At 33.0% G+C, this 14,962-nt stretch overlaps 3 protein-coding genes across 3 annotated transcripts; 2 read left to right on the plus strand and 1 right to left on the minus strand.

The window, feature by feature from the left end:
- Positions 1 to 604: 604 nt before the first annotated feature.
- LOC100527252 (putative vesicle-associated membrane protein) lies at positions 605 to 3,423 on the minus strand. The gene is made up of 5 exons (NM_001250117.2): positions 3,139 to 3,423; positions 2,052 to 2,193; positions 1,827 to 1,947; positions 1,090 to 1,152; positions 605 to 1,007 (listed from the first exon to the last, which is right to left on the minus strand). Exons 1-5 carry the CDS (start codon positions 3,326 to 3,328, stop codon positions 858 to 860), a joined length of 666 nt encoding a protein of 221 aa, NP_001237046.2. The 5' UTR covers positions 3,329 to 3,423; the 3' UTR covers positions 605 to 857.
- A 2,874-nt stretch (positions 3,424 to 6,297) lies between these two features.
- On the plus strand, positions 6,298 to 9,755 carry LOC100817224 (uncharacterized). Its single transcript, XM_003546307.5, has 8 exons — positions 6,298 to 6,426; positions 6,517 to 6,679; positions 6,783 to 6,821; positions 6,911 to 6,964; positions 7,111 to 7,164; positions 9,106 to 9,159; positions 9,263 to 9,334; positions 9,423 to 9,755. The coding sequence occupies exons 1-8, from the start codon at positions 6,389 to 6,391 to the stop codon at positions 9,543 to 9,545; spliced, it is 597 nt and encodes a 198-aa protein (XP_003546355.2). The 5' UTR covers positions 6,298 to 6,388; the 3' UTR covers positions 9,546 to 9,755.
- Positions 9,756 to 11,311: 1,556 nt separating this feature from the next.
- LOC102661650 (heavy metal-associated isoprenylated plant protein 35) lies at positions 11,312 to 13,561 on the plus strand. The gene is made up of 3 exons (XM_006597662.4): positions 11,312 to 11,852; positions 11,978 to 12,053; positions 12,486 to 13,561. The coding sequence occupies exons 1-3, from the start codon at positions 11,529 to 11,531 to the stop codon at positions 13,169 to 13,171; spliced, it is 1,086 nt and encodes a 361-aa protein (XP_006597725.2). The 5' UTR covers positions 11,312 to 11,528; the 3' UTR covers positions 13,172 to 13,561.
- The last annotated feature ends 1,401 nt before the right edge of the window (positions 13,562 to 14,962 follow it).

Genomic DNA, 14,962 nt, shown 5'->3' on the forward strand with positions numbered 1-14,962 from the left:
ATAATATTCTCTAATTTTATTAATTTCTTTTATTTATATTATTTGTAAATCTTTTAAAAAAATTCACGTTGAGAATTGAGGTTGGGGAACCTGAATTCTCCACAGGTTTTTGAAAAAAACAATGTAAAATTTAGGTCCTCCCAACCTGAATCTACACCTGAATAATAAACATGTTTTGGTAAATAATGCAAGAATATGTATATTTTGGTATTTAATTAATTTTTAATGTATGTTGAGAAAAAAATTCGAACGAAGATCAAAGAAATGAAGGGATGTCGAGTTGCATGCATATGTTGGTATGCGAGAAATGAGGGGGCCAAATTTTCATGTAGAAGAAAATCAAAATTGTGTCCCAAAATAAAAAAAAAAATTATTGTTTTGAAAAAACTAAATTGATCCAAATTTAAAAGATAAAAGATGAAAATAAATTTTTTAAAAGATAAAAGATCAAAATGGATCTTAAAAATAAAATAAAGGAAAAAAAATATAATTTAGCCTTTCAAAAATTATTTCTGTTTCTTGGGGAGTAAAGATCAAATAAGTTGTTCAAAACTGGAAAAGAAAAAAAAAACTGAAGCTCATAACATTTCTTTTGTGTATTAGGAAAAATATTGCAACTGTATTTTGTTTGTAGATCAAACAGTCTATCACATGGTACACAGCTACACATGCATTCCCCTCTCCCTCTATTCAAGAATTTCAAAGAACATATATATCATTATCAACCACCAAAGAAGGTGAGAAGTTTTTTTCCAGTTGCCAAACTCCCCCTTCTCAGTTGATTTTCTTGCTAAATAGTTCACTTATACATCATTTTAAAAAAGAAAAAAAAACTATTAGGAAACTTTCAATCACTGCTAGTTTGTACAGTCAAATCCACCACAGATAGAAAGCCAGATAACCAAGACCAAAAACAACAAAATTCCCAGAACAACCAATTTAATTTTCATGTTCTGATACCACATCTTCCGACGGACTTGTGTTCCTTGCTTTCTGAAATCTTGAGCCTGAAATTTAGGAAATCCTCATCCTTATAAAGCATAAGTTAAAAAAAGAAAAAATTGTCTAACCTAAATCAACTTTACTCACCTGTGAACGCAATGTCTCCGTCTTATCTGCAAGAATAGTTAGATTCTCTCCTCTATCAATGGCCTGAAAACACATAATGAAAATAAAGATGTCAAAGTATAATACTATGTTGTCTATCATAGCAATCAACACATTGTCTATCCTAGAATACAACTTCAAATAAGGCAATCGCATGAGCTACGGCAACAGATACAAACAGAATAATGCAAGGAAATTTTTTAATAATTATACAGAACTTAATAGGTTGTAATTTAGTCAAGTTTTAATAGTGGAATGGAACTGGTTGTCCACAAAGAGAAGCAAATGACCGATTGAGAGCAAATAGTTCTATAATTATAGATTCACAGGAATACACATCAAACTGTCATTGCAAGTCATCACCAACAATTAAGTGAAGAAGGAGCAAGTATAGAAGCATACTGCTTCTCCAAGCATTTCACATTGTTTTACAAATTTTTAGTTCTTGAATTTTTAAAGAGATAGGAGGGACACAGAATGATGGTGAAGTTTACCCAGAAGTTGCAATAAAGTAGTCTGCAGACAAACATAGCAATCCTCACAGAATCAAATCCCTCTATCCCCTTGCTTTCATACTTTATTTCAAGAGTGAAGAACATAAAAACACTAATGGATTATAACTTATAAGTTACACCAAGATGCATAGTGATGACTGCACTAGGAAATGACTGAATACCAGGGTTTAAAAAAAAAAGGCTTACTCCTAAACAATACAGTACCTTGTCTATATTTTCTAACATGATACTCTTAACTTCTGAAACTTGAGCCTTCACTTTTATTAGCTTTACTATCTCTTCAGCATGATCGATGATGTACTTCATGTGCTCTTTCATAACTGGTCTGCAAATGAGCACCCATATGATTTAACTTTCTATACAATTTGTCTAATCCAAGCATTAACATATCCAAAACATCATCAAAGATTTAGAACAGAATGAGTGTACCCAAACTCCTTGTTCAGACTCTTGGCAATAGCTGTATCTGCTTTTCCACCACCATATCTTTTCTTGAAGTCAGCTTTGACACGTTCAAGGAAAGCAATAGAGATCTGCTTGCTAACAGATTCCTTGGCAACAACACAGTAAGCTGCAATTTACAGAAAGCCAATATGTAAAGCACTAAAATACTCATTGCACTGCAAATGAAAGTTTTAATCTTAGAAGTCGACAAAAACCACCAGCTTCCAAACTCACATATGTAGAGGTTGCATTGTTTGTCGGCTATATAAACAAAAAATTAGGTATAAGTGAAAATAAAACCTGAAAAGTCTTCATACACAAAGACCTCCATTGACTACGCATTTCTATTGGAGTGATGAATAATGATATATGAACATTTACAAGAGTGTAAACACTCCTTGACACCTCTCATTTCTTTCTATTACTCTCTTCTTGTTGCATTATATTACATATCATATCTACTCTTCTCTCTCTGTAGGTGTATATTAGCACTAGGTGTCTATGGATCATTTTGTTTCTATACACAACTTCACATTCACAAGATTAGGCCTTGTTTGAAGACCATCTGATGCACAACTACCTCTAAAGGATAGTCAAAATGATAGGATATCCCATCAAGATCCCTGATTGCTGATGGACAAGGGCACAAGATGACATTGAAATCAGGTGTTACTGATTCCTATATATAATGAATGTCACCAAAAGGCAAAATCAAACACTTATAGCAGACTAACAAACCTTAATTAGAACTTAACAACCCAAATTCTGCTTCTCACCATTCATCTATTGATTCCATTTCAACAATCAAAGGAAAAATTTACAAAATTTGAGAAGTACCCATTAAAAAGCAAACAAAACCCACCAGGAAAATCAATTTAAAAGGCAAACAAAACCCAAAAGATGAAACCTTTATGCTCACTTAACCCATCCCCCACCACCTAAAGTGACACATCCATTTCAAGACTAGATCCAGCACCTAAAATCTATCAATTCAAACTCCACTTTCATCTATGGTTCACACAAACATTGACATTCAATTTAAACTCATGATCAAGTCACTGGGGGGCATTACCATAACCATCTTCAACTAGGAAATTGAAGGTGTGGTGGTCACAGTTGTAAGTGAACTTGTTGTTGGAAGATGGAAGCTTCTGAAGACACTGAGCTGCAATGGCAGGGAAGTTTCCAGTGAACTCCGTGTACTCAGCCAACACCATCGTCCCACGAGCCACGAAGCTATATATAAACGATTCCTGACTCATTATTGCTCCGTAACTGAGTCCACTCGGAACTCAGAGAAACCACAACACACAGAATGCGTGCGTGCTTGCGCTGCTTCTTCTGCTCTGCATCTACCGTTAGCAACTTCTAGGACCCCTTTTGTTTATTCTTTATTTGGTTTTTTTTTTTTTTTTTTTTTTGCTTTGTCATCAAGAAAGAATTTGCCTTTTTCCCTCACTAATTAAGGAATCACAAGTTTAATAATTTTTGTTTTTCATTTTTGAAAGCAATGTTTTGTTTTTCAAGTAATATAATTGTAAGAAGTGGTTTTATTTGTTTTACCGAGATTACATTAATTAATCTGTTCGAGAGATTTAAAGATACTCAAAGTTGAGTTATTTTCCATTAATTTTTTACCATTAATAAAAGTCAGAATTCCAATAATAAATTTATGTTTTTCTTTATTATCTCGAATAACATTGTTCAATTCATAAAATCAATGAAAATGAAACATTGAAACCTTTGTGTTTTGTCCATTTATATCATAGTTGAACATTAATAATCAAATTGCCCTTTAATTATATACAATGACTTAACGATATAAGATTGGTGTAGTTAAAAAAATTATAGAGTTTAAATTTTCATTAATACAAAATTAATAATATTAATAAATAATATTTATCTATAAAAAAATAATGCATAATGATTTGGAAGTTATGATCGGTGACAGATTATGAAACGAGATCATATACACAACATTTATCTTTTCCTTTCGGCGGTGTTTTAAATGTTAAAGTTAATTGTGTTTTAATAGTTGTAATTTAGGGTTGGATAAACGAATTTAATTAAAGTAAGTAGGAGTAGATCGTTGTGATTGTGATTATTAAAATGTTCTGAATTGTATGATTAAAGTGAAAGTAACCGCAGCCAAGCCTGTGTTATACCATTTTGCTTCATTCATTGGGTGGTAATTCTTTTTTGAAACGCACAAACTTCCCTAATTATTGCTTGTATGCATGCTTGAAGATATACATCTAATTATTACTATAATATTATTTTCCTTACTTTCCTTTTAATTAAAGTAAAAGTTGTTCTCAAGACAGATATTGTATCACACTTTTTGTCATGATTCATGAATTCATTTCTTTATTTCTCTCTATAAGCCTCTTTCCGGTAATATTGATGCTCTAGAAGTGATTGATTTATTTTAACTAGTTAAAAAACAATTTCAAATAAATTGCACTAAATATACAATAAGATTTTTTTAAAATTATATATATATATATATATATATATATATATATATATATATATATATATATATATATATATATATGTGTGTGTGTGTGTGTGTGTGGATGAATCTAGGTTCACATATTTGGAGCCAGTTGTCCATGATCATTTTAATTTTTTTATATTTTAATTAATTTCTAACTTTATTAATAATGTTTGACGAGAGTAAATATATACAACACATAACAAATTTCTCTAGACTCACTCCATAATAAGAGTTATATCTCGTCCTTTCATAACTTAAAGGATTTCACTAAAATAACTAATTTAAAACTAAAGTATTTTCTAAAGTCTCTTTAGGCTTTACAGCATTAGTATCTTAACCCAAGATAAAAAAATTCAAATATTCTTTTTCACTTTCACAAAGGTAGTTTTTGAAAGATAAACTCACGAGAGAATAAGTTTGTTAAATAAAATATGAAAAATCAGAGTAAGATTGTTCAAAGAGCGTTTACATGCATAGTTTGTAACTCGTTCTATCATATTTTATCCTCTTCAAGACTCTTGTGACTTCTTACAGAATCTTGAGAAAATGTCTGTGGAGAGAAAGCTTTATCCCGTTTTGATTATGCATTAAATGCATGAGATATTAAATCTAAAAAAGTTGAGGGGAGAAACCATACCAATTTATACTAAAAAGTACTTTTTCTTTCTTGTCATGCATGGAGCACATTCTCCTTTTTCCTTTTGTTAGGCTGCTTTGAGACTAGTTCTTTGATAAGTTAACTTGATTTTCTCTTTATCTTGTATCAAGATCAAAGCTCCTAGTAGAGCTATTCTTATTTCACATTGTTCATTTAAAATAACTTAGTTTTGAAATAATGTGTTAAGATATAAAGAAGAAAAAAACTTGTTGTCCGAGATATAAGAGAGATAATGTATAAATCTTTTTTGTAAATGCATTTATGATACCAAAAGAGGTGAATGCTTTTAACAAAAAAGAGTGGAGAAGGTCTATTTCAGCATACCTCTGGTATTTGACCTTTAATGTATTGACATAAACTGTTATTGACTGTTCGATTGCAGAGGTCATAGCTAGAAGGAAACTTTCATCAAAATATACACAATTAAATCTTTGGAATCTAATCCATACTAGAGTGTGTTCCACTTGTGCCATTAGCGAAATAAACATTGGGTCCAATTTCTGTTTGTCAAGTGATGGTAAAAAATCATCCAAGAGCCCCCCAGTTATGACCTTGTCCTTTTCTTCTTGTTGATCAAACTTCAGTGTATAAAATCTTTTGCTAACATCCTTTATATCAAAACCACTATTAAGAATCCATATTTTCTTAAGCTTTTCCTTCAAGATTCCATATCCAATGATTTTTGTCAACAATTCAATCAAAGTAGCATCCTCCCAAGGCCCACAAAATTCTTGAAAAACCCTATATCTTCCATATACACCTTCAGTAAAAGCTTATTTCCATCTTCATACTCAATTCTTAATTAGTAATTTTTGTTGAATAAGATCCACCTTCTCTTTTGGTGGTGGTGTCTGCTTATTTCCCACCACTTCTTCATCTCTAAAAGAAACAAGAGATATTATTTTATCTAAGTTTTAATTCTTTTCTCGACAATTTTACCAGCAAAGTTAAAAAATATAAAAACTTACAAATCATATTTGAGATTACTTTTAAGATAATCATTACAAAAGTCATGTAAAAAAATTTATACTACTTGTCCAGTCCATTTCAATCAAATTCTTGAAAAAATACAAGTCCAAATGTAAGAAACAAGAAAGAATTTATTTATTTAAAAAAAAATGAAGCAAAGTTGGTGGTATAAATAGGGATTTCAAGCAAACTTTTATGCACGTCGCTGGCAAATTTCGATATCCCACGCAACGGTATCTCCTTATTCGTGTTTTTTAAAAATTTGAGCTGGTTTTTTTGTCGCGTTTGTTTATAACGTTGGTGTTTCTTGACTCGTGTACTAGTACTAGTACTACCCCCAACACAACACTCACCAAACCACGCTCCGATTCAAATTCCAACTCCGAATCAAACCCTAGTACAACAATCCAACGAAACCTTCTTCTTCTCAATTCTCCGATCCCATCCTCAATGGAAAACCCGGATTCCTCTCTTCCTCTCTCCATCGTATGTCTTCTAATCTTCGTTTCATCACTTTTCAAATTCTGCGTTTTACCATAATCCTCAAAATCCGTACTAATAATCCCTCACTTTTGTTTTGTTTTTTCAGAAGAAGGAGAACGTCACTCCCATTACCTCTAAAATCGCGGTAAGATTTATTATTATTATTATTATTATTTTGTGAATTTATTCATAAATGAACTCCCCACATTTAAATCTTCTTGGTATTGTTCTTAGGAACTTAATGAATCGAGATCGGAGCTTCTGGGCAGAGTTCAGAGTTTGAAACAGGTGTGACATTTTATCCTTTAGTTTCGTATTAATTAATGCCGTTGTTTGTTAGTTATGAAGATTCAATTCTACCTGCTAGCTCACTGTTGGTGTTTTTTTTCTTCTTTTTTTTTAAAAAAAAATTGTTCCTTTGGATCTATTTGTAGGATTTGCAAAGTTGGAGGTCGAAGTTAGATACACAAGTCAAGGTCTATCGCGACGTAAGTGATGATGATTGATCTATGTCTGCTTATCACCGCATTTTGCTTCACATTAATGATTTTTGCTTCATATCACTAGTTCCAGAAAAAATAAGAGACTTGGCGCGGAGGGGAGGGGGGTAAATTTCATTTTCTAATGTATATTCCTTATAGAGTTTTGGTATAGAAATCTATCGCTTAAAATAAAGTACCATTTAGTTTTGAGGCAATCATAAATAACTTGTTTTTCTTTTTCTTGTAATGTTTTCATTGTTATCTGGTTTGTCATGCCTTGTACTCTGATAAAATAAAGTACCATTTAGGGTGCACATAAGATAGTCTATGATATGCACACTTATTTTTCTATGATGAATTTTGTGCTTTTAAGGGCAATTATTAGGTGAATGTGTTTGCCTTTGTGTGTATGGACTCATGTATTGATGTGTGTATATGTTTATACTGGCTCTGTCTTGTAAATTTGTTTCTGTGTAATCCTGTGCTGACCAGGGAAATGGCAATTATGATGTACCAATTAGTTTGTTTCCATATTCGTGTGACAATAACATTTCACGTGCTTTTGCTAGTATAATTAACTTGATTAGGCATTTCTTGTGCCAAATCTGTTGTGTATCAGATAGGAAAGCTTTGGGACCGTAATTTGAAACCTTTACCTTCATTATTGTTATCTTCCTATTGAACAAGTTTGTATTTGATTTTGTCAATTTTAGAACTGGTAAGATCTTTTTGCAAAGCCTGTTTTTCCTAAGTCAAAGATAAAACCAATTGTGTTGAACCCGTGCTTTCTAGAAGTGTAAGGGCTTCTGGAGTTAGTACAGTGCACCCTTGAGTGTTGCTCAAAAGAGGTGATATAGTTCGTAATCTATATTAGACTTTACATTGCTGTTTTATAATAGGACCAGAAGAAACCTGCAATTTTGCTCCATCAGCGGCAAACTGTTTATTCTCTATATAAACTACATTGGAGTTGTTTTTCATCTTAACAAGATTTCCCTATCATTTTCCTTATTTCATTTCAATCTTACAACTTACAAGTCATGTTATGTAGTTCTCTTGATCTTCCTTTTTCTATTTCATTCTTTGTCTTCTTAAATTCTCTGCCTTTCCTATTTCTCTGTTTCTGTTATCTTATGTTACGAATTCCAATTTGTGAAGTGTCCTACTTCATTTCTATTTTTTGAAGGCTGTCTGTTCCAAGAAAAAACCGGAGTCCCTGACCCTTGCTAATTCATATCCCAAAATGTAAGGCTTGAATGCCTTTGTGATGGAGAACGGCTTTGAAAGAACCAGGAACTTTTCAGGTTTCTGCAACATGGTGTTTTTGGGATTTGAAAACACTGAATCCTCAGAATTCAAACTCAGCTACCTTTGTTTTGACGTCTATTTTTTAACACGTTATAGGACATTTTTTTGTCATATGTTCTGTTCTCTCTTCTTCCTTAGACCTCCTAATTCACATTATGCTATTTTTTTTATCTAATTTGTTTTGTTCCTTTCTATTCATTTCACTACCATCTTTCATTTTTTGATTCCATTACCATGTTCTTATTGCTTCTAGATTGATGGTGATTGTGTGTAACTGTGACTTATTATTTACTATTTATCTTGAATTTCTTTAATTAATGTATATGCTATACAGGGACCTAAAATATATTTGTCCCTTCTTTAAGTATAGCTAGCTAGTTGTTCAAAAACCCATTTATTGGATTTTAACCTTCAGAGTTGAACAACCGACAAGAAATCATTATGATATTTTATTATGCTGATAGATGATATAATAGGTTTGCCCCTCGTGTCTTGTTTTCCTGGTTATATTGGTAGGTAGCTGAACTCTTTTATAACTGGTTAACTGGTTTGGATGTTACTTCGGCTTCGCTCTAATTTTGTGCATGTAGTAAATTTGTTGTTTTTCAACTTTTGATGTGTTTCCTTTTGTTCATGCAGGAGCTGTCAGAACTTAAGAAAACACTTAATGTTGAAGTGGACCAACTTCGAGCAGTAAGTGTGCTTCTAGATTATTTCTCTCTTTCAAATTGATTTTGTTGTATGTAATTTATCTATAAAATTAAAACTAGGAATTTATCTATAAAATTAAAACTAGGAATTTCAAGATCTGAGGACTACCCTTCAGCAGCAACAAGAGGATGTCACTGCTAGCTTAAGAAACTTGGGGGTAAGTCTTTAGGAGAATCATTTGACTCTACAACTTCTAGGTTGCTTTTCAGTTATTAAATTTACATACATCAATGAATGCATTGCAGCTTCAGGATGCCTCAGATGTCAAGCATGCTCCGTTGCAGGAGACAAAGATTGAAAAAATTGTCAAGGAAGAACAGGTGGTGGTACCTGAAGAAGATAATAGCAGCAAAGTAGCTGAAACTTAAATAGCTTTTTAATTTGAGTATTTGCTGCTCGCTGTGTACACCCTAGAGAAGCTGAATGACTCTGTATTATGGTAGATATTTGATGTGTTTGATTACTACTGTTGGGTATAATGCGGGACTTAAGAATCAATGGTAAATTTCCCGTTACCCTTCCTCGGGTATAATCGATATTAATTGAACAAATTATGGTATGCTTTCATATTCTTCTAACTGAGTTGCCAGCAAAGATTAAGGTTCTGTTAAACATTTTCATAAAAAGGTAGAATGCATTGAACTTTAATAATAATAAAAAATTAAAATATAATATTATTGATACATAACCACAGTATCATAATTTTAATCTATTTAATTAGTATTTATTATTCTTGTTTTTTTTAAAAAAGGTGGAAGGTCTGAACTCTTGATGGCCGATTTATTTAGTTTACCTACCATATTACTATTATAAGATCTTAACGAGCTTACCTCATGCTTTGGAAAAGTGCAGTTTTGGATGGGATATGAACCATTGCTTTTGTCTCGTCCTTATCCATTCTCCAATTTTCACCACAGTAAAAATTCTGCTGCAATTTGTATCACCTGACCTTTGCAGTAATGGTGGATTGCTGGGTGTACATGGGATTAGGCAAGTCGTTCGTGAGTTTTCGCTTGTTCGTTAAGTTTTGTTTATAAATGGTATTAATATTTCTACGATATTAATTAAAACTTTTTTATCACCAGAATTTTAAGAATTTGTTTATAAATTATATTTCTCCGAGTAAAAAAACATGTTAAAACATGTAACAAAACTATTATTCTTTTTTTATTCAATAATTTAAGCTCTTTAAATGTTTATTAGGAATATGTACAATCCTGAATCCTGCATTAACTATTTGAATAGTAGAAACATTGAGCAAAAAGGATAATTGTCGTAATTTTATTTACTAAATCAGCAGTATCTATCCCAACATATATGTTTTGATAAATAACTATATATTGAGAGTTTTTGTTTTCAAATGACCAATCGATAATATCATCTAGAGATCTTACCTGAATCATGTACAAATGCATTGCTTGAGAATTGGGTTTCACTGTCATTCTCAGGTGAAAATACATGACATGCTGATTTTCCTCGTGGGAAGATTTGATGTGGCATGTAGACACTGGAGATGAAAGAACACTGTAACCAATGTTCAAGGGGTTATGTTAGATTTGGTCATCTTGCAGTGGCTAGAAAAGATGGAATTCAGATTGGACATTTTCTTCCCTAGACTTTGCTGCAGTCACTTCTTCCTTCATGGATTACCTGAGAACAGACTAGTTTTTACTTTTCTTGGCAATAAATTGAGTGAGGTGAGGTGAAATGAAGTGATTTTTGTTCAAACTAGAAGCAATGAAGGGCCCCTTTTTTCTCCTTAATTGTCATGCAGGTTCACTTCTTCATCCAAAGTCTCGGCTCGTATGCCTAGTCCCGCATTATTTATTGGTTCTCTGTTGCCTCCTAGAATAGAGGACCACCCCCCCCCCCCCCTCAAAAATGTCAAACTATATGAAGTATTTAAATAGTTTACTGGCATTGTTCGTGCAAGGAAGTTGATATGTGCTTTCTCAAGGCATACTGTGAAGACAGTTTAATCCTAATCCAACATAGGTCAACAATAGCTAAGAACAATCTTTAAAAAAATGATAGAATTATCCATGATAAATATGGTAGAAGTGTCAATAAATGTAGATAACAAAGTTACAAAAAAGAATCTTTTCTAACAAATAGCTTCCTACAAACAACAAACAAATATCTTGCAGATGAAACAAAAGCCTAGTACATCTACAAGAGACAAGAAAACAATGCAAGCATAGAAAAAGAAAGAGTGAATATAATTATCACAGTACACGAGTGCCTATAAAAATAAAGTAAGGATCACTATTTTCCTAGTATCCTACTTTTCTTTTAAAAAAAAAAATAATTAACCACTTCCACAACCACAACCGATGGGAGATTAAGTGAAAATGCAAGAAGGGGAAGGTAGAAAAAATCATGCTCTAATATTGCAAAATAATGCAGTAGGAGAAGTGTGTCCTTCTGTCATTGTCACATTATACTTTGATAGCCATCCATCCTTGCCTGCACAGTTTGCTCCCCAACAGAGTGCACACCCCCAAGTACATTCTTGGCATTTTCTCCCTTTTTTTTTATTGTATGCCCCACACTCACTTCTTCTTTCTCTCCTTCCAAGTCTCAAATCCCTTCAATCCTTCAATTCAAGTTTCAACTTCCCTCTCTCAATGGATGCAAAACGTCCTCAACTTGCTACACAACCTTTGAACTATCAGGTACTACCACCTTACCTCAATTAAAAGATGCATAATAATGCATATGTATGCACATTTTTTGGTTCTTCAAATTTATCTTCTTTAATCCACTAAAACTAATTATTTAACTCTTTTTGTTCTCCTAGACATGGTTCTTGAAAGTTTCCATCCACTGTGAAGGTTGCAGGAGGAAAGTAAAGAAGGTTCTGAAGAGCATTGACGGTACACTATAGCACACAGTTTGAACAAAAAATTTTCCCTTCTTCGTGTAGTAGTAGTACTCTAAAAATATATGCTAGAAAAATAGAACAAAAAACTAGCTTCATATTTCATTATTTCACCTATTTTTTGGTACACTTGTTTTTCCATGCACGAGTAAATTACACTATTATTCCCACATAGCATTCTGAACCAGTAAACAGAAACAGTGTTTTGGGTAACACAGAAAATGTTACAGATCCCACATTGACTAGTGACAAGGACAAAATAGTCTTTTATTTATTTATTAGCACATGTTAATTTGTTGGTTTTTGTTAGAAATATCAGTGGAAGTGTATGTAAACAAGGGCAACTCTTATACCATCCATGAGTTAAGTTTTGTAATTGAATTAGGTTCAAACCCGAATTTTAAGAGTGAATGTTACACCTTTGTAGGTGTTTTCACTGCAACAATAGACCAACAGCAGCAGAAAGTAACAGTCACTGGAAGTGTTGGCGTAGAGATTCTTCTCAGGAAACTCGTCAGAGCAGGAAAACACGCCGAGATGTGGCCGGAGAATCTCAACCGTGACAAAAAAATCTCCGGCAAAGGGCACAAGAAGAATGAAGCAAGAGAACCACAGAGCTTGGAAAACAAGGGAACTGAAAATGCTACTACTGCCAATTGTAACAGTGGCAACAAGAGCAGCAACAACTCGCCGGAAAAGTCCCCCTCCGGTGACCATGTTCCGGCGGAGAGTGGTGGTGGTGGTTCTGGCAAGAAGAAGAAAAAGAAAGTTCAGAGTGGTGATGGCAATGGGAGAAGTAGTTTGAGTTCAGAAGCAGCAGCATCTACTGGTGCACCTGCAAACACTGGATTGCAGTTTGAGGATCTTGTGGGCCAGGTGAATGTTAGCCCGCCACGTCAGCAATCGTTGTCGTACCCAGAAACTGCTTATTATCCTTCGATGGTTTATGTTTCAGTTTATGACAGATTTTATCCTTCTTATTACTATGTTCCATCTTCACCCTACATCCGTGCTGGTCTAGACCAAGACGGTTATTATCACGTTCAATCAGCACCGTTGGTTTCCTTTGAGATCTTCAGTGATGAAAATGCTAATGGCTGTTCTGTTATGTGAGACCTATAAGTAAAGAGAATGTTACACTATGGATATTATTATTATTATTATGGTCTGACATCGTTTCGTGATCCAGGGAACTTAATTTTTTTTTTTTTAGTGAATGTTAGTGGTTAGTTTTTGTTAGAATATTAGTGGGAGTCTAAGAGATTCAAATTAATAATCTTATTTTTTAGTCTGTCTTTAAGTTTTAATTTTTTTTCTCAACTATCAAGTCAATCTTATAAGTCTTAACTATAACCGACTGTTTTGCTCTTCACGCATTGGAAAAGCTGAAATATTGATAGGGATAAGATGTGTTTGGAAATCTATTTGCAATATTGATAGGTTTCCACTTTCTAAAACATGAAAATAAGAAGAGGTTGTATTTTTTTTTCTTATGTACATTTGCGGGGTTTGTAGATGCAAACCAAACATACTATATATTTTCTACCATTATTTTTTAACACACTTATTTTTATTTATTGAATTTCATGTAGATCCCATTACTTTAGGAATGAGATCCACCAAATAAGAAATGGAACTCTTATATATTTGTTGACCATAACAAATTGTTAGATTTATGTTCAAAGTTTCAAGTTAAAAGAAAAACAGACTTACATGAATTTAACCTAACTAGATGTGTACCTGTGTGTTGCAAGTGGTGAAAGAGAATAAAAAACAAAGAGAGAGGGTGAAGGGATAAAAAAAAAATGGGCTTGTACTGCATAAAAAAAGTGATATGTAACAAAGATCGAACAATTTTTATATTACTATTGATAATAGAGAATATGTTAAAAAGAGGATTAAAAGTGTTTTGGTGACATTTTCTATATTTGGTTTTAGCTTTGTTTATGTATCAGATTGTAAATCATGGCCTAATGTGGCACCATTTGATAATCGTATATGTTATGCATTCAATTCAAATTTAGGAGAAGGAAATTCTCTGATAGTAACAAGAAAAAGTGCATATCATCATCATTGTTAACGGGGTCATATTCCCTTCAAAGTTTGACTGCATTATGGAGGCTAGGGATAATATCCCCTATCAAATCTATGCTCATTTGCAAAAGGGTAAGGCCCCCAAGATAATCCAGGTGAAAAAAGTTTGTCATGTGCAAAGCGCAATTTTTTAGGAGAGCTGTTTAAGCAAAGTTGAAACAGTAGTAGAAAGAAGCAATATATGGATTATAAATGAAATAAATTAAAGGTTGACATTTTCTCTTGATGCTTTAAGAGGTAACAGTGCATTTTCAAATGGACCAGAGAGAAGAGAAAAACCAAAAGGAATGGTGGGGGACACATCTAATGTCAGGTGGGTCGAATTTGGAAACTGGTTCTAGGTGTGCAACTTGGAACAAGAATCTTTGTTTCCTGTTGCAGTCCTAAAAAGGCCCAAGGGGAAGGAAATGTATTTTTTTTCTCGCATTTTTTTAGGCAATTTTTTTTTTATAATGGTCCCATTGAGATTCAAATCTAGGATCTCATGTATTCTACTTCAACTCTCACCACTAGACCGACCCCAGTGGATTATTTTTTAAGGCGATCTTATTAAGGTATAATTAGGTATTAAATGGGTACATTTTTAAATATTAATTCACCTTATTATAAGAGATTATTTGATCGGTTTTATCGGATCTCAGTTGGTGAAGGAACAGTGGATATATGCAGAGTTGCAGACTATCAAAAGCAACGTACTAAAATTTTGAAATGTAAAATGCAGGCCACCAAAGGCAACGTTGCTGAACAAATTCTTCCTTGGGTGTTAGGAATGAATAATTTTGAACAATGAAATGTTATCAACGCAGGACA

Source organism: Glycine max, chromosome 15 (genome assembly GCF_000004515.6).
Source record: "Glycine max cultivar Williams 82 chromosome 15, Glycine_max_v4.0, whole genome shotgun sequence".
In the NCBI taxonomy this organism is placed as follows: Eukaryota; Viridiplantae; Streptophyta; class Magnoliopsida; order Fabales; family Fabaceae; genus Glycine; species Glycine max.